The 20,266-nt window shown below is 41.5% G+C and overlaps 1 protein-coding gene across 9 annotated transcripts in view; it reads left to right on the top strand.

Moving 5' to 3' along the window:
• Window positions 1-20,266, top strand: part of PPHLN1 (periphilin 1) — a 167,428-nt gene that overhangs the window by 20,436 nt on the left and 126,726 nt on the right. For all 9 annotated transcript variants that reach the window (XM_066368983.1, XM_066368989.1, XM_066368986.1 and 6 more), the window contains one exon: window positions 2,583-2,674. In XM_066368983.1, coding sequence (XP_066225080.1) covers window positions 2,583-2,674 — 92 coding nt within the window. The remainder of the gene's footprint in view (window positions 1-2,582; window positions 2,675-20,266) is intronic.

Here is a 20,266-nt window from a genome sequence, read left to right on the forward strand (position 1 = left end):
TTCTTTTAGGTGGATGATTTTTTCCCCCTGTGGTATGATTTCAAGTTGTCACTGTTACTGTTTCTCTGTACTGTATCTTAAATAGGATAAAACCTAGTTCTTTAGACTGAAACCTTTGTTGGGTTCATTAAAGGTAGGAATAGCCATAATGTTGACCAACTTTTCCTTTTAAGCTTCCATCAATTCTTGTACTTTATAGAGTGGTTATTTTGAAATAACATTGCCTGATTATAGACTGAGAATTCAGGTTGATTTATGCATAATGTTAAAAGCTAATTTGTAACTGGAAGAGATTAGAGTTTTCCTAGGTTAGTTTCTTTGGTCAGTGAAATTATTTTATTGGTTTTATTAAAAAATATAGGTTTCTTTTTACAAAGAAAATTAAGGTTGTTTATACTGTGATAATGTCAAAATTATTGCTCTTATTTTCCAGCCTTTATTTCTTAGCCTGCATTAACCAAACTATTAGAATTCTATATGATACTGCCAGAATGGGATGATCATTACTTTTTTTGCCTTCTTAGTAAGCACAGTAAAGAGCCACCAAAAATCTTTAGACATATGTCTTCTCTGCAATATTTTACTTCACAAATGAGTTGACTGTGCATTTGAACTGTTGCTCTATTTTGTGTGTGAAAATGCCCTAACTTAGTAGCTGTCCCATTTTACTTCTTTCTCATGATAGTCCACAGTTTTGACTCAGAACCTGCTCTGTGATTATTACACTCTCTCTTGGTTCTGCCTGTTAACTATTTGTCATCTACTCTAGGGCTGTCAAGTTACTGCCTCTAGGCCACCTGCCTGTTTTTGTAAGAAAATTTTATTGGAACATGGCCACACCCATACATTATGTATATTGCCTATGGCTGCTTTCATATTGTAATAATAGAATTGAGTAGTTGTGACAGAGACCTGTGAACTGCAAGGCCAATAATATTTATCTGGTTCTTTACAAAAAATTTGCCAACCGCTGATTTACTGTCTTGCCATTTCATATCAATGACCTTCGGGGTGTTTCCTGCAGCCTCTTCTCATCTTTCCTGTTTGCCTTTCTTAGCCTGTCTTCTGCCTGTTCACAGATTATTTTCCTCTGGACTCGGTAATGTTTTGTATTAGCCTCTACCCGGAATGTGTCAGCTCCCAAAGTAGGAAGCTTCTCTCTGCATTCCAAACGTGAAAAATGCTGACAGAACTTTTATTTCAATTTCAAATTTTATGAGGATGCCTTTGTATTAAAATCAATTTATAGCTTTCAAAACACAATCAAGAGTGGTCTGTGTGTCAAAGGTGTTTTTTATAGGACTGTTTATTTAACATTTTTTTCCCAGTTAAAATCAGTATTAAACATAAACAGAGAACTTCTAAGAATGTAAAAAAGCAAAAAACTAATGTTATATAAACCATCACCAAGAAATAGTAGCTTTGCCGATCAGCTTTTAAAACTATCTGTGAATCTTTTCTAAATTTTACTGTATGAGAATGAAGACCACAAGAAATATTTGTGGTCTATGGATCTTCTTCCCACCTTGGTTAGGGAAAAAAGCTTGAATAACTTTAGAAATTGAAGGAAGATAGGACTTTTTTTTAAAGGAAAATTTCAAAATTGATTGGAAGAAAACTGCCTTTTTCACTCTTTTTTTCTTTTGGTCATTTACCGTATTTCCCCATGTATAAGACACACCTTTTTTCAAGAAATTTGGGGTCTAAAAACTGGGTGCATCTTATACAGTGGTTGTAGATTTTTTTTACTTGGCATTTCCTACTTTTTTATGCTTGTTTTCTTTCCCCCCCATTATTGAAGCCAGTGATTTGTCATCAGACACTAATGAGGACAAGCTAATGGATGGGAGTTTTGACAGTGATGAGGAGTTGTATGAATTTTATGATGAATAAAACTTGAGTTCAATAACTTTATGTAATACATTTTTTTTTTCAAATTTTGGGCCCCAAAATTAAGGTGCATCTTATACATGGGAAAATACAGTACGTTTTTTCCCTCTTTAAGTATCTTTGGAAAATATTTGTGTTGGAAAGTGTGCCCTGGCCAGTTGACTCAATGGTAGAGCATCAGCCTGGCATGTGGATGTCCTGGGTTCGATTCCTGGTCAGGGTACCCAGGAGAAGTGACCATATACTCTCTTCCTTTCTGTCTCCCCCCCCCTCTCTCTCCCCCCTCCTCCTTTCTCTCTCCCCCCTCCCTCTTCTTTCCCTCTCCCTCTCCCCCTTCCTCCTTCTCTCGCTTTCTCTCTCTCTCTCTCTCTCTCTCTTCCTCTCCTGCAGCCATGGCTTGATTGGTTCCAGTTCATTGGGGCTGGGTGCTGAGGATGACCCCATGGAGCCTCTTCCTCAGGTGCTAAATATAGCTTGGTTGCGAGCATGGCCCCAGATGGGTAGAGCATCAGCCCCAGACACGGACTACCTGGTGAATCCTGGTCGGGGCGCATGTGGTAGTCTGTCTCCCCTCCTCTCACTTGGAAAAAGAAGGAAAACAAAGAGAGAGTAATTGTTTACTTCTTTATCTTCTCTATTATTTACTAATAACATAAAAAATGTAATTCTTTGTTTTCTTTTTTATTTTTTAGTGGCTTACAGAAGAGATGAAATGTGGTCCGAGGGACGACATGATTATGAAAGGGTTCCGAGAGAACGAGCAGCTCCTCGAAGTCACCCCAGTGTAAGTTGCTTCTACATGTAGCATAATCCCAAACCTAGAGTCTATTAAATTCAGTACACCAAAGCCAGGCCTCTTAACAAAATTTTCAAGTGTTGAAAATTTACCCTTCTCGATTGGAATATAGATAGGTTAAGTTTTTTTTTTTTTTTTTTTTTACAGAGGCAGAGATAGACAGGGACAGACAGACAGAAAATGAGAGAGATGAGAAGCATCAATCATTAGTTTTTCGTTGCACATTGCGACTTCTTAGTTGTTCATTGATCACTTTCTCATATGTGCCTTGACCGCGGGCCTTCAGCAGACCGAGTAACCTCTTGCTGGAGCCAGTGACCTTGGGTCCAAGCTGGTGAGCTTTTTTTTGCTCAAGCCAGATGAGCCCGCACTCAAGCTGGCGACCTCAGGGTCTCGAACCTGGGTCCTTCCGCATCCCAGTCCGATGCTCTATCCACAGCGCCACCACCTGGTCAGGCTTAAGATTTTATTCATTTTAGAGAGGAGGGAGAGAGACAGAGAGAAGGAAGGAGGAGCTCAACTCCCATGTGTGCCTTGACCAGGCAAGCCTGGGGTTTCAAACCAGAGACCTCAGCGTTCCAGGCTAATGCTTTATCCACTGCGCCACCACTTTAATCTTTTAAAAGTTAAAAGTTTGAAAGTAAAGCCAACATTTTATTTATGTAGAAAACTTACAGTTTATATTTCTTGCATATATTTCTAAAATGAAAGATTTATATTGAATTTAATTTGTGAAGATAATTTTAGGTTTGATAAAGGTGAGTTCATCAGTTAACAAAGAAGTATTTGTGCACCTGTTCCTATTTTTTGCTGTCATCTGTTTTTCTGTGTTCTTAAAAATGTTTGCAAACTAGATATATGAAGTTCTAAAGTAGGAGCAGCTCAGGGATCAGCAGGCTGACAGCTTCTGGTATGCTGTCCTATGGCTTATCTCTGTGGCTCTGAGAATAGGAAATTTTGAGCCAGGTCTTTTCTCAAGGTTCTTGTTGTTTTGCTTATTACTGTTTCCCTAGTAGTATATCGAGTACCTGGCACAATGTAGGAGCTCGGTGTTTATTGAATGACTATATGCACTCTCCAAAATCCTATATAGAGATCCAAGGGAGGGTTTGGGGAAGGTCAAGAACCATCAGTCTTATCTGACGAGGCAGTTGCGCAATGGATAGAGCATCAGACTGGGATGCAGAGGACCCAGGTTCAAAACCCTGAGGTCACCAGCTTGAGTGTGGGCTCATCCAGCTTGAACGCAGACTTACCAGCTGGAGCATGGGATCATAGACAGGACCCCCTGATCGCTGGTGTGAGTCCAGGGTTGCTGGCTTGAGCAAGGGGTCCCTCGGTCAAGGCACATATGAGAAAGCAATCAATGAACAACTAAGAAGCTGCAACAAAGAGCTGCAATGAAGAACTGATGCTTCTCATCACTCCCTTCCAGTCTGTCTGTCCCAATCTGTCCCTCTCTCTGTCTCTCACAAAAAGAAAAAGAACCATCAGTCTTAAACTTTTGCACAGGCCCAATTTAAGCACCAGGAGATTGGGCTTCTAGCCATGGTGTATGGCAGGGATCCCCAAACTACGGCCCGCGGGCCGCATGCGGCCCCCTGAGGCCATTTATCTGGCCTCCGCCGCACTTCCAGAAGAGGCACCTCTTTCATTGGTGGTCAGTGAGAGGAGCATAGTTCCCGTTGAAATATTGGTCAGATTGTTGATTCAAATTTACTTATTCTTTATTTTCAATATTGTATTTGTTCCCATTTTGTTTTTTTACTTTAAAATAAGATATATGCAGTGTGCATAGGGATTTGTTCATAGTTTTTTTTATAGTCCAGCCCTCCAACGGTCTGAGGGACAGTGAACTGGCCCCCTGTGTAAAAAGTTTGGGGACCCCTGGTGTATGGCTATATTATCAGTTCAGTTGGCACCATCAAAGGGCACAAATATTTGTTTATATATTAGTTGTTTATTACTATATAGTTAGGTAAAACATGGGTTCTTAACCTATTTTGTGCCATGAATCCCTTTAGCAGTCTGATGAAGCCTATGGATCCCTTCTCAGAATCGTGTTTTTAAAAGGAGACCACTTGTATTTGTAATGTTATATATAATTCTTTAGTAGGTCTTTAATATATCAAGAGCTAGTGGTAGGGGTTTCATTGCTATATATTCAGTGTAGTGATGAGTGTAAGTGATATCTTGAGATATTTGCAATAGCAGTAACATATAATAATATCTGATTTCTGTTATTGATGAAGCCACAGACACCGCTATTGCTATTGTGTTTGTTGCTTTAGGTGAAAAATATTTAAATTTCATTTTATATTTAAATCTGATTTCATTGACTCAACTGAATCCTTGGAATAAAGTATTTTAACTTTTAAAGTATTTTAATTTGATAAGTAACACTAATATTTGAAATGTAAGTCAATAAAGTTATTATTTCTGAGTTTGGATTTAATAAAAACATAACTTAAAATATTTGATTATGATGCAGAGAATATCTAATGTTATTTTTAAAACTGTATTGTGTATCATAATGACATGTGCAAGAATGTTCACAAGCAGCATTATTCATAAGAATTCCAAAATGGCAGCAGTCTTAATGTTCAGCAGTGGAGTGGATAAATTAATTTATAATTATACAGCAATGAGTATGAATGGAATTTTACCATATGCAACAATATGTAGGAACCTCACCAACATATAATTGAAAGGAAGAAGCCAGGCACAAAAGTATATCCTGTGTGTTTTCTTTTATATAAAGCTGTAAAACAGGCATTACTATCCAGGAAAGTGATTACCTTTGGAAGACAGAGATAGTGACTGGGAAAGAACATAGGCAATCTTTTGCCTTGTTAGCAGTGTTTGTTTTCTTGATTTGGATGGTCATTATATAGTGTGATTAACTTGTGAAAATTTATCCAGAAGAGCATTTATAATTTGTGTGTGTGTCATACCTCAATAAAAGTTTCACTTAAAGTTTGGAAAAGGCGTATTATTTTTTCCTAAATATAAAACTAATAATTCTTTTAAAAGTAAGAACTCACTATCATTAGTGCCTGGGATAGAGAAAGATAATATAGTACTGTTTTATTTTTTATATTTGGGTTCTGTTCTCTAACAGAAAAGCAATTTTACTGCATATATATATATATTTTTTCTTATTCCTTTGCCCTGTTCATTTCCAATTCTGATACATCACAAATGTTTTTGAGGAAATATTGGATATCATATATTGTGGCATGAAGGGGAGATCTGGGAAGGTACCTACTCCACTAGTATGAACTCGTTAATTAAAACAAGCTATTTTGGTGCTTTGATGAGCCTGGAAAGGCTATTTGACACTCATATATTTTGGTACCCATATTCAATCACACTGAATTTGACTATAGGAAAGCTTATTCTCCATGTACAACTTGACAAATGTACACTCATTATTTTAGCACTTTAGAGCAGTGGTCCCTAACCCCCCGGGCCACGGACTGGTACCGGTCCATGGGCCATTTGGTACTGGTCCGCAGAGAAAGAATAAATAACTTACATTATTTCCGTTTTATTTATATTTAAGTCTGATCAATGTTTTATTTTTAAAAAATGACCAGATTCTCTCTGTTACATCCGTCTAAGACTCACTCTTGACGCTTGTCTTGGTCACGTGATACATTTATCTGTCCCACCCTAAAGGCCAGTCTGTGAAAATATTTTCTGACATTAAACCGGTCCGTGGCCCAAAAAAGGTTGGGGACCACTGCTTTAGAGCACTTAAAAATTACTTCTCTATCAGTGTTACTTTTATAAGGTGCTTTTATAGAAAAGTTATTTTTTTATTGATTTTTAGAGAGGGGGAGAGAGGAAAAAAAATAAGTGGGGGAAGAATCAAGAAGCATCAACTCATAGTAGTTCCTTCCTGTATGTGCTTTGACCAGGCAAGCCTGGGGTTTTGAACCAGTGAAACAGTGGTTGGCAAACTGCGGCTCACGAGCCACATGTGGCTCTTTGGCCCCTTGAGTTTGGCTTTTCCACAAAATACCACGTATGGGCATGCAGGTACACATGGGGATGTCGGTCGGTCTCACAGTTGAGTGAGCCGGTAAGTTGTGGAGTGAAAGAAGATGTAGTGTTGAGGATTGAGAAAGGCATGTTGAGTTGGTTTGGACATAGAGAGAGGATGAATGAAAGGAGATAGACAAAACAAGTATACAAGACGAGTGTGGATGGGAGAGTTGGAAGGGTTGACCTCAGCGAACGTACTTCAATCAGATTGAGGACGTTTTTAGCAAAGGCCAGCTTAGGAGTACCCTAATTAAGTTAATAACAGTGTACCTACCTATATAGTTTAAGTTTAAAAAATTTGAGTCTCAAAAGAAATTTCAGTTGTTGTACTGTTGATATTTGGCTCTGTTGACTATTGAGTTTGCCAACCACTGGCCTAGGAGATAAAGCCTAACGAGGCACAGAGAATCTGTATGTAAGCATGTACATTACTCCATTGGGAGGAAATTGGTTGTTGCAGAACATCTACATTTAATTTCTAGATGTCCATCGGGTTATTATTATTTATTTATTTACTGGTTGATTGACTTTGGAGACAGGAGAGAGAGAGAGAGAGAGAGAGAGAAGGGTGGGAGTGGGGGGGGGTGCAGTGGAAGCCGCAATTCCTAGTAGTTTCTTCTCATATGTACCTTGACTGGGCAAGCCCAGGGTTTCGACCAGCAACCCTTAGCATTCCAGGTCGACCTGTCCACTGCGCCACCACAGGTCAGGTAAGGTCTTTATTAAAAGCTTACTTTTTACTATTTAACTTACAATTTTGGTGAGCTTGATTGTCTCATTTCTTAGTCTTTAAAGTTTTGTGACAGAATGGCTTTTAGATGCTACTATACTGGTAAGTGTTCAGTTTGGGAATTCATCTTGTTAACTTGCTGGAGAACAAATGCATACTATGGAACATTTATTTTAATGAGTTACAACAGGGGTCCCCAAACTTTTTACACAGGGGGCCAGTTCACTGTCCCTCAGACTGTTGGAGGGCCTGACTATAAAAAAAACTATGAACAAATCCCTATGCACATTGCACATATCTTATTTTAAAGTAAAAAAAAAAAACGGGAACAAATACAATATTAAAAATAAAGAACAAGTAAATTTAAATCAACAAACTGACCAGTATTTCAGTGGGAACTATGCGCCTCTCACTGACCACCAATGAAAGAGGTGCCCCTTCCGGAAGTGTGGTGGGCTGGATAAATGGCCTCAGGGAGCCGCATGCGGTCTGCGGGCCGTAGTTTGGGGACCCCTGAGTTACAAAATAAAATGTCCATTTTCCTTTTTTTTTTTTTTTTGTATTTTTTCGAAGTCAGAAGCGGGGAGGCAGTCAGACAAACTCCCGCATGCACCCGACCAGTATCCACCCGGCATGCCCACCAGGGGGCGATGCTCTGCCCATCTGGGGCGTTGCTCTGTTGCTACCAGAGCCATTCTAGCGCCTGAGGCAGAGGCCACAGAGCCATCCTCAGCCCCTGGGCAAACTTTGCTCCAATGGAGCCTTGGCTGCGGGAGAGTAAGAGAGAGACAGAGAGAAAGGAGAGGGGGAGGGGTGGAGAAGTGGATGAGCGCTTCTCCTGTGTGCCCTGGCCGGGAATCGAACTTGGCACTTCCACATGCCGGGCCAATGCTCTATACTGCTGAGCCAACCGGCCAGGGCCAATGTTCATTTTTTTATTGGCATATTTTAAAATGGAGGACGTTTCATTTCAGAATTTTTAGAGGTAATGTTTGGGAATTAGGATCAAAATACTAGCAGCATATATTCTGGGCATTGTAATATAATTGGTATTGAAGCCATCCTGTCTGCTTCTGCCTGCCTTCTTCTGGTCCTTTAACAAGCACATATTAAGTAAAAGATAAGTGGGGGTTTTTTTTCAGTGTGAAAAAATGCAAAATTTTAAGTGTTAATTTGCTGAATTTTGATTTAGTAATGTTATTTTAGAACTGCCCTAGTAGGTGTTTTACTTTTTTTTTTTAATTTATTTTAGAGAGAAGGGAGATGGAGAGGGGCTGGGGAGGGGCAGGAAGTATTAATTGCCGTATGTGCCTTGGCTGGGCAAGCCAGGGGTCTCGGAAGAGGCAACCTCAGCATTCCAGGTCAATGCTTTATCCACTGTCCCACTACAGGTCAGGCTGGTGTATTGACTGACAGAATTGCAACAACTTAACTTTATTTATTTATTTTTTAATTTATTGATTTAGAGAGAGAAACAAACATCAGTTTGTTGTTCCACTTGTTTTTGCATTAATTGGTTGATTTTTGTTTGTGCCCTGACCAGGGATTGAATCTGCAACCTTGGCATATCAGGTCGATGCTATAACCAACTGAGTCATCTGGCCAGGGCCCAACTTAACTTTCTTTTGTTGTCATTATTTCCAGAGAGATGTAATTAATTCTTGGCTACATTTATAATAATATGTCCTAATTTTCTGCAGCAGTTCTAGTTTAAAATATTTGATGCATTATTCCCAGAAGGCATTGAAATGACCCAGATTATTTCACTGAAAATTCAGCAAGCGAATTAAACCACTTAAATGCTACAATAAAAATGCTTGTCACAAAATGACAGAACAGAGTGAAGAATCCTCAGACTTATGAAAGCAAAAGTTTACCAGCCTTGTGTAGTAGAATTTTTTAGTTAGATGTGGTTTGTTAGGGACTTATTAGTAAAGCATGTGATGCCAAAAGCGATGCAAAATTAAGATAGCCAAGTAGAGTATATATATATCATGCATGTATGTGGTGCTTACTGTATGCCAAGTGATATTCCAGGTGGTGGGAATAAAGCAGTGAATAAGATCAATAAAGTTTCTGGCCATGAGGCTTGCATTTAAAGTGTAAATTGATTGTGTTGGGAAGTAATAGCATTATTTACATGTGCCATTGTCTTTGATGAAGGGTTAGTGTGTTTGGGTTGTTTTTGACTTTTAATAAGGGCAAAAGTTAAGTATATAAAAGTAGACAAAACAATATAATGAATTCCTCATGGACAAATCATTCCAGTGACAATTATAAACTAATGGTCTCTACCTTCACTACTTTCCTCCCTCTCAGATTATATTAATGTAAATCCAAGATACTATATTTCAAGTGAAAATGAATAGTTCAGTATGTGTCCTTAAAAGATTCCTAAAAGATGAGAATGCTGAAGGGTGGGTGCTTATTATATATTAAAATTTTTATTTTATTTTTTAGATTTTTATTTATTTTAGAGAAGGGAGAGAGAGAGAGTGAGAGAGAGAGAGAAGGGGGGAGGAGCAGAAAGCATCAACTCCCTTATGTGCCTTGACCAGGCAAGCCTGGGATTTCAAACCAGCGACCTCAGAGTTCCAGGTTGATGCTTTATCCACTGCACCATCACAGGTCAGGATAAAATTTTTATTTTATTTTACTTTATTTAAAAAATTTTTTTTTTAGTGAGATGAGAGGAGGCAGAGACAGACTCCTGCATGAGCCCTGATCAGGATCCCCCAGCAAGCCCACTAGGGGGCGATGCTCTGCCCATCTGAGGCCCTTGCCCTGTTGCAGCTGGAGCTATTTTTTCCTGAGGCAGAGGCTATGGACCTATCCTCAGTGTGCGGGGCCACTTGAATGATTTGTCCATGAGGAATTCATTATATTGTTTTGTCTACTTTTTATACTTAACTGGGTCAATTGGAGGGGAGGAGAAGAGAGGGGGGGGGTGAAGCAGGACGGGAGGGGTGGAGAAGTAGATGGTCACTTCTCCTGTGTGCTCTGGCCAGGAATCGGACCCAGGACATCCACACACCGGGACGATGCTCTAACACTGAGCCAACAAGCCAGGGCCAAATTTTTATATTAAATAAAATGTCTTTTGTATTAAAATACATGCAAAGTATGTTTTAATGAGTGGAGAGTAATTTTAAAGAAACACTAATCCTGATAATCTGTATCTAGGCTAATAGTTCCATATTGTTCGTTTTTATTATCCTGTTATCCTTAAAAACCATTGAAGTTTTACATTATAAGTCATAGTTTTTTGTTGTTTTGTTTTCTTTTTAGAGAAAGGCAGGGAGATAGAGAAACAGGAACATCAAGCTGTCCCTGTATGTGCTGTGACTAAGTCATAGCTTTTATATTGCTCACAAAAATTAGGGAATATTTCAAAATGAATATGAAGCGATAAAATATCCCCTAATTTTTGTCAGCAGTGTATTTCTGGTTTGTATGTAATGATACCATTGTTTTCTAAGATATATTTTAAATGGAGATTCCAAACACATCACAGTACCTGAAGCCTTGTGTATTTTTGTTAGTATTTAGAGAGGGAAATTACATGTTTAAAGCTTAATGTAAAATTTGTAGAAGAATTTCAAACAGTGATGGTATTTTCCTTCAGGTCTGACATTGCAGGTAATAAAAACTTCTATTTGAACTTTTTTATTTTTTGTAATTTTTCAAAGTGAGAAGGGTGAAGGGGGAGGCAGACAGACAGACACCAGCATGCGCCTGACTGGGATCCACCCGCACGCTTACCAGGGGGCGATGCTTGGCCCCTCTGGGGCCTGAGGCAGAGGCCATGGAGCTGTCCTCAGTGCCTGGGCCAACTTTGTTCCAGTGGAGCCTTGGCTGCGGGAGGGGAAGAGAGAGACAGAGAGAAAGGAGGGGAGGAAGGGTGGAGAAGCAGATAGACGCTTCTCCTGTGTGCCCTGTCTGGGAATTGAACTGGGGACTTCCACACGCTGGGCTGATGCTCTTTATCACTGAGCAAACTGGTTAGGGCTGTTTGAACTTTCTTAATAGTAAGCTTTGGAAAGAGAAATTCTGAAATCTTTGACACTCATCATAGGTTTTATTGGAAAGAAAAAGAAATCCATGAGTGTTGTGTCTGGATAAGACATGAACTATCTCTGAAAATAGTCTTGCTTTGTCACAAACTCCTATAGTCATTTTTATTTTCTTAAATCTTTTTATATAGCTAGGGAGTTTTCTTTAAGATTAGATGCCTACACAACAAATATAATGTACTGATATTTGAATACCTTCTCAAAATATAAAGAAAACATTAATCTGATCTTTATTGCTAAATACAGGAGCTGTCATTAGGAGTTTTTAAATTTTTTTCTATTTTTATTGATTTTATTAGGGTGACATCGATTAATAAAATTATGTAGGTTTCAGATTGCAGTTTTATAGTAAATAATCTGTACATTGTATTGTGTGTTCACCACCTCAAGTCAAGTCTCCTTCCGTCACCATTTAGCCCCCTTTACCTTCTTCTACCTCCCCCCTCCTTTTTCACTTATGACTTGGTAAAAACAGGTTGTTAAATATATAATTGTGATTCAGGTTTTACTTCCTTGAAAGTTTTTTTTTTTTTTTTTTTCATTTTTCTGAAGCTGGAAACAGGGAGAGACAGTCAGACAGACTCCCGCATGTGCCAGACCGGGATCCACCCAGCACGCCCATCATGGGGTGACGCTCTGCCCACCAGGGGGCGATGCTCTGCCCATCCTGGGCGTCGCCATGTTGCGACCAGAGCCACTCTAGCGCCTGAGGCAGAGGCCACAGAGCCATCCCCAGCGCCCGGGCTATTTTTGCTCCAATGGAGCCTTGGCTGCGGGAGGGGAAGAGAGAGACAGAGAGGAAAGTGCGGCGGAGGGGTGGAGAAGCAAATGGGCGCTTCTCCTGTGTGCCCTGGCCGGGAATCGAACCCGGGTCCTCCACACGCTAGGCCGACGCTCTACCGCTGAGTCAACCGGCCAGGGCTTCCTTGTAAGTTTTATCATATACATTCTTAAGTCCTGAAACAACTTTCTAGTGCTTGGGGGAGTTGATCAAAGGGACAAGCTGCTTAGCAAAGTAAGACACTCTCTCTATTCATAGACGTGTTTAGCATACTCACCCCACCATCCTTCCACATGAGCATGTGCAAACAAGCAGATTGGGGATTAGAATTTTATGATTTCTTAGAATTGGAGAAATCAGTACTTCTACTTTTGTAACAAATTTTGAAATTGTAAATGCCATGAATAGTAATGTTGCTAATACTGACTTTTTGACATTTTTTGGAAGCCTAGCATTTGCTTAGATTTAATTGAAATCTCTGATAAAGATAGTGTTTAGAAGAAAGTGGAGTGTATTTCAAGAAAACATATGAAATATATCTTACAATTAAGTAGATAAAATATATCTAACATACGAAAGAAGGAAACCATCTAAACCCCTTGGAAAATAATTAGGTAGGTAATTTAGCTGTCAGGAAGATATGAACTATTGATTTTATTTTTTCCCCAGCACATTGACAGATTTCCTACCTATTGGGAAGTTTGAGTAGGATGTAATAATTTACTAACTGAATAGTTGTAGTTATTGTAGCAGGAAGCGACCTGATGGAGGATAGACACTCAGATAACTTTTAATAAAGGAAGGAGAATTTATTAAAGCTGGCGGAGCAGGTGGAGTTTGTAGCTTCAAGACACAGGCTCCCCAAAGTTGACTTTCTTACAGTTTATATACCTTTACAGTATCTAAGCAGTGTGCATGTGATTCCTTTGTTTAAGGTTTCCCAGGACTCGGAGAGGGGAGGAAAAGTTTCAGTGGGGCAAGCAAGGGGGGAGGGGTTTCCAGATCACTGGCCATAGTTACATACAGATCCTGCTATTCTTGCTTTGTATTGTAACTATGGAGTATAGATAATTTATCACTGGCTGACTTGGTTACTCCTGCTGGCTCCTTTCCCTTGTATTCTTTTTATTTCTTCTCAGGGAAGAGGGGGCATGCCCCTCCTTTCTCATTCCCCCCATTTGAGACTTCAGAATTTCTTTTATACTGGTGTCTCATATTCTTTATCTGATCCCAAGGGGAAGGCCAGATAGTGGTGGGTAAAGTATACATGGGCCATTGTTCCTTGCTGTACTGTGGCCGCTATCATGTTCCTTTTGCTGTTCATTACTAATGGCAACAAACACAGACTTACTAAGCTAATTCTAGGAGTAGTAAGGGTGCTCCTATTAGGATTTTAAACCTCCCAAAGGCTGAGAACCATCCCCTAAAAAGGTTACGGGGTTTTATCCATGCCGAACTTGCATGTGTGCCAGTTCTGTCATCTTCTATTTTTTATTTATTTTTTATACAGAGACAGAGAGAGAGTCAGAGAGAGGGATAGACAGGGACAGACAGACAGGAACGGAGAGAGATGAGAAGCGTCAATCATTAGTTTTTCGTTGCGACACCTTAGTGTTCATTGATTGATTTCTCATATGTGACTTGGCCAGGGGGCTACAGCAGACTGAGTAACCCTTTGCTTGAGCCAGTGACCTTGGGTCCAAGCTGGTGAGCTTTGCTTAAACCAGATGAGCCTGCGCTTAGGCTGGCGACCTCGGGGTCTGGAACCTGGGTCCTCCACATCCCTGTCCGACGCTCTGTCCACTGCGCCACCGCCTGATCAGGCTCTGTCATCTTCTTGATAAGGTCCTCAACTGCCTGGCCCTGGTCATCTGTCTGCAGGCAACAATTAGTGAATTTCCTATACACTCCTCCTCCTGCTGCTAACAGATAATCTAGTGCCAATCTGTTTTGGTAGATGGCATTTCTCTTCTGAGTCTGCTGATGTGTAAGGAGGGTTAGGGCTTTCCCAGTCTAATTGGTAATTTCTAAAACTGCCTGCAATCGGATAATCCAGTTTAACATATAAATGGGGGTGGAGTACCCCCAAGATCCATCCTCTGCCCAGGTGGCAGATATATAGTATTGGATTATCCACTCTGCGGGCACTCATCATCTTTCTAGTCTCCTATCTGGAGTTCTCTTTTTACCTGTTGTAAGGGCTGTGGAGCTGGTTAGCTAAGCAGTTCTTCTGTTTTCAGAGGCAAGAGGAAAAAGGAGGGCTTTATTGTACCTATTACACAGCTTCCTTCCCAATTCTTGGGAAGACGGGTATAAGCCCTATTTCTACAGATCCAGTAAAGTCCTTCTCAGGATCAACTTATAAGGGTTGGCAGGGTCAGTCTCTGCTGTCCATTTAGGTGTCTCCGCTGGGGCCACAGGCTTCAGCTGGCTGTGGTGAATACAGAAGGTATGCCTTCTACCTTGGCAGCAGTGGTAGTGGTCAGGATCACAGTGTAGGGTCCTTTCCACCTGGATCAGAGGGGAACTGGATTTCAATTTTTGACCGACAGCTGGCAAACAAACTGATCAGAGCCCTAGCTAGCACCCACTTGGATATAGTACCTGCTACCTTGCCTAAAGCTTTTAATTGGCTATGTAGTTCTGTTTCTCCTAATTCTTGGGGAGTCCCTGGCAAAGTACGTAATATTGGGGGAGGCCTATTGTATAATACCTCATAAGGTGAATACTTGGTATTCTTGGAGGCGGTGCACCGAACATTAAACAATATTAGAGACAACGCTTGTACCCTTTTAAGACCTGTTTCCTGACATAATTTGCTAAGCCCTAACTTCAGAGTTCTATTCATGCGTTCTACCTTTCCTGAGCTCTGAGGTCTGTATGCCGCATGAAACTTCCAGGTGATGTCCAGTCCGTGAGCTGTTCCTTGTACTACTTTAGCCACAAAGGCTGGGCTATTGTCAGAGCCTATCCGAAGTGGCAGTTCAAACCTTGGAATTACTTCTCTGAGCAACGCCCTTGTTACTTCTCTAGCCTTTTCAGTCCGGGTGGGGTAGGCTTCTACCCATCCTGAGTAGGTGCATACCAACACCAACAGGTACTGGTAACCTTGAGTTGTGGGCATCTCGTTGAAATCTACCTGTATATCCTCAAAGGGGGCTTCCCCATAGGACTGAGTACTGGGGGGTACTGAAGGTCCTTGTTTTGCATTATTCTGACGGCAGGTTGAGCAGCGCAGGCTGACTTTCTTGGGTAGAGTTGCCAAGAGAGGGATATAGAAATATCTCTCTAGCAGTTTTTCTGTCTTTTCTTGTCCCAGATGGGTGGCAGCATGCAAAGCCTGGACTACTGCTGGCCCCAGTAGGTGAGGAACAACTACCACCATCTTTCAGTTGCATCCAGCTATCTTTTAGTTCTTTGGCCCCTTCTTTCTCTACCTACCTTTTGTCTCCCTCGAAATATCTGGGTGTAAGTTTTGGGGCCCACAGGATGAGAGGGGCTATAGCACCCTTGTGGTAGGGCAGGGTAGAAGCCCTCTTTGCCTCTGCATCTGCTCTGGCGTTTCCCTGGGCTTCTGCTGTTCCTCCCTTCTGGTATCCTCAGCAGTGGATCACTGCTACTTGTTTTGGCTTCCAGACTGCTTCCAGCAGCTGGAGAATTTCTCCTGGATATTTAGATCTTTGCCCCCAGCAGTTAAGAGTCCTCTCTTTTTGCCTGACCAGGCAGTGGCGCAGTGGATAGAGTGTCAGACTGGGATGTGGAGGACCCAGGTTTGAGACCCTGAGGTCTCCAGCTTGAGCATGGGCTCATCTGGTTTGAGCAAAGCTCACCAGCTTGGACCCAAGGTTGCTGGCTTGAGCAAGGGGTTACTCGGTCTGCTGAAGGTCTGCGGTCAAGGCACATATGAGAAAGCAATCAATGAACAACTAAGGTGTTGCAACGAAAAACTAATGATTGGTACTTCTCATTTCTCTCTGTTCCTATCTGTCTGTCCTGATCTATCTCTCTGTCTCTGTAAAAAAAAAAAAAAAAAAAAAAAAAGTCCTCTCTCTTTGTAAATTGCCCATGTACTTGGAGAGTGAGAAAGGCAAAACATGAATCTGTAAAGATATTCACTCTTTTTCTTTCACTGAGCTCTAAGGCTCAAGTCAGGGCAATCAGTTCTGCCCGTTTAGCAGAAGTGCCTTGGGGTAGAGGTCACGCCTTTATAGTCTCTGCTCAAGAGTCACTACTGTATATTCCGTCTGCCTTTCTCCCCTTGAGTTGATGGAACTGCTTCTGTCTACATACAGCTCCCAGTTGGGCTCCCTCAGAGGCTGATCCAGTAAGTCCTGCTGGCAGGAGTATACTGCACCAGGCAACTGTGCTGCGGCTTTCCCTCATTCACTGGGAGCAGTGTCCTGGATTTAAAGTGGTACTCACCTCTATTACTAGACTTGGGTTTTGACATAATAAGCTCTGGTACTTCGTTAGGCAGGCATTAGTGAGCTAGTGATGTCCTTTAGCATTCATCAGTGTCACTATACTGCATGTGGCACCTGCACTTTCAGGTCTTGTCCTAAAGTTAGTCTGTCTGCCTCTTGTACCAGCATGGCAGTGGCTGCTAGGGCTCTCAAGCATGGTGGCCAACCTTTTGCAACCTCATCTAGTTGCTTGGAGAGGTAGGCTACCAGTCTGGGCCATGACCCCAAATTCTGGTTTAATACACCCATTGCTGCTGTCTTGCTCCTCTCTGAGACATACAGCACAAAAGGTTCCACTAGATTAGGAAGATCTAGTGCTGGGGCAACTTGTAATTCCTTTTTAAGATTCTGAAAGGCACAGTCCTGTTCTGGCCCCCAGTCCATGGGCTCCTTTTCTTCCCCCTTTGTGACTTCGTAGAAGGCTTGGCCAGTACTGCAAAGTTGGGGATCCACAAACGGCAGAATCCTACTGCATCCAGGAACTCTCTAACTTGTCTCCTCGTGGTGGGGGTTGAGATGTTCTGAATAGCCTGTTTCCATTGTACTCCTAGCCTCTTATCCCCCTGTTGGATAATGAATCCCAAGCATTTTACTTGCCTTTGGAAGATCTGGGCCTTCTTTGAGACCTTGTGTTCATTCTTCTCTGGATGACATAGAACCTCATTCGTTCTTCGAGCACATCTTAGAGTCTCATGACCTAAAACAGGTCATCCACATACTGAAGGAGGACACACCCGATGTCCTGTGCAGGAAACCTCTGGAGGTCTCCAAGCAAGGGCCTCCCCAAAGATGGTAGGGGAGTTCTTGAACCCTTGCGGGAGCCTAGTCCAGGTATACTGTACCTTTGCCCCTGTAGCCGGGTCAGGGAAGAGAGGGCCTGCCCCTCCTTTTTCATTATTAGTGCTAAGAAATAATTTAAAGAAATAGACACTTTGAAGTATTTAATGTTTCACTTAGACTTACTAAGTGAAATCAAAAAAGCAAACATTTATTTTTATTTATTTATTTTTTAGAGAGAGAGAGAGAGAGAGAGAGGGTGGGAGGGAGGGAGAGGGACAGACTACGGGAGAGAAAGGAAGGGAAAGAGATGAGAAGCATCAGCTCATAGTTGCGGCACCTTTGTGTTCACTGATTACTTCTCATATGTGCCTTGACTGGGGGGCTCCAGCAAAGTGAGTGACCCCTTGCTCAAGCCAGCAACCTTGGACTCAAGCCAGCAACCCTGTGCTTAAGCGGGTGAGCCTGTGTTCAAGCTGGCACCTGCAGGTTTCAAACCTGGGTCTTTAGCATCCCAGGCTGGCGCTGCATCCACTGTGCTACCACCTGGTCAGGCAGCAAACATGTTTTGAGCACTTAGTTTATGCTACTGTTTAAATGCTTTACAGTCTTTAAAAAAGGTTTTTTTTAAATTTTTCCATTGATTTGAAAGGAGAGAGAGGGGGGAGAAGGATGAGGAGGAACGTAGGGGTCGAGAAAAGGGGGGGAGAGAAGGGGGGCATCAACTTGCTGCTCTACTTTGTTGTTCCATTTAGTTGTGTACTCCTTGATTGTTTTTTTTGTTATTTTTCTGAAGTGAAATGAGAAGCAGAGAAGCAAAGAGACAGACTCCCTCGTGCCCGACCAGCATCCACACGGCATACCCACCAGGGGGCGATGCTGTGCCCATCTGGGGCATTGCTCTGTTGTAACTGGAGCCATTCTAGCACATGAGGTGGAGGCCATGGAGCCATCCTCAGTGCCTGGGCCAACTTTTCTCCCGTGGAGCCTTGGCTGTGGGAGGGGAAGAGAGAGACAGAGAGGAAGGAGAGGGGGAGGGGGGAGAAGCAGATGGGCACTTCTCCTGTGTGCCCTGGCCGGGAATCGAATTCAGGACATCTACAGGCCAGGCCAGCGCTCTACCACTGAGCCAGCTGGCCAGGGCCTTGATTGCTTCTTGTACATGCCCTGACCTGGGATCTAACCTGTGATCTTGATGCGCAGGGGCAGTACTATCCATTGAGCTACTCAGCCTTGGCCCAATCAGTTTTTTATTTAGCCATCACAACAACTCCATGAGTTTAGGTATTAGTATTAAGCTTATTTCACAGATAATGCAACAGATTTAGTATGGTGAAGTATCAGCTTTGCATGTTGAACTTTATGTTTGTTTATAATTTTGTCAAATTAGTTAACTCATTAATTGAGCATGTTTTATATACTTTGATAGCTTGCCAGTTTTTTTCACTTGTATCTCACATGATATTGACAGTTAGCATGAGTGTTCCAGTGTGGCAAGATGCTGTGGAAACAGGCAGAGTTAGGGTAATCAGAGATAATGAGGCACCCTAGGGAAAGCCCTGAGTGGATGAGAGTCCCGGGGCCTCTCTGATCCCATACTGGAGACAGTGTGTGCTGAACAGCGGGATAAGATTTAGCAAAAATGAAGAAAAAAAAAGATGTTTAGGCTCTCAGAACAGAGATAGGAGTCAGCATGTTCCTTGTTCTTTATTTCACCCTGAGAACTTCTATAGTTCTCCAGCCTGCCAGCAATTACCTGAGTCATGTGGAAGAGCTGCTCAAATCACAAACTTGTCAAGAGAAGGAGGGAGAGGCAGTCAGGTACGACTTATTGCAGGAATCTAAGGAGGACAAAAATGCCCAGACAACTTGATGAAGGAAGTAGGATTTATTTAGCCGATGGAGCAGCGTGACCCCCAAAGAAGCAAGCCAAACATGTGCTCCCCAAAGTTAGATTTCTTACGTCTTATATACCCTTTACAGAGCACAGGTTTACATGGTAGGGGCTGTTGATGCCTTTGTCTAGAGCAGTGGTTCTCAAACATTTTGAAGTCAGGGTGTATTTAAAATCCTACAAATAATTGTAGGCACACTCTATACAAATTTCTGAGAAATATGTTATAATAATTAAGTCAAATATTAAAAAAATAAAGTCCCAAGCGTGCTTTTATGGTAATTAAATGAAATAAATATAACAAAATTAAATTTATTCTGACATTGAAAAACATTTTTATGTTACATTTTTTTGTTATGCTTTTTAGAATTCGTAAAAAAGGGGTTAAAAAATTTAAAAAACGACAAAAAAGTTATCTTTTTATATATATAGATACATTTTTAATAAGATTTAGTAAATTCGGCAGGTCCCGGCACGAATGTGTTAAGTTTTTTCATTCTTGTGTTCATGAGAAACATAAGCCTGATGTGTCCTAGCGATTTTTTTCAATGTTTGGGCATATATTTGAAAGGCAAACTCTTATTTCCTTGTCAATAATATATTGAACAATTCCTCTCTTTTTACCCTTAATTGTGTTGAGTGCAGAAAACCCCCACCTACATAACATCTTAACTTGACACCAAACAAAGGAATGAAGAAACTTGCCTCCAGTTTTTCTGTGGGGAACATGGGGGGTAGTGTAAACAATCCTGCACCACAATTTAACAGCCTTTTGCAACCTAATCAGGCAAGTGAGGTGGGGGGGGGGGTTG

Source organism: Saccopteryx leptura, chromosome 2, assembly GCF_036850995.1.
Source record: "Saccopteryx leptura isolate mSacLep1 chromosome 2, mSacLep1_pri_phased_curated, whole genome shotgun sequence".
Classification (NCBI taxonomy): Eukaryota; Metazoa; Chordata; class Mammalia; order Chiroptera; family Emballonuridae; genus Saccopteryx; species Saccopteryx leptura.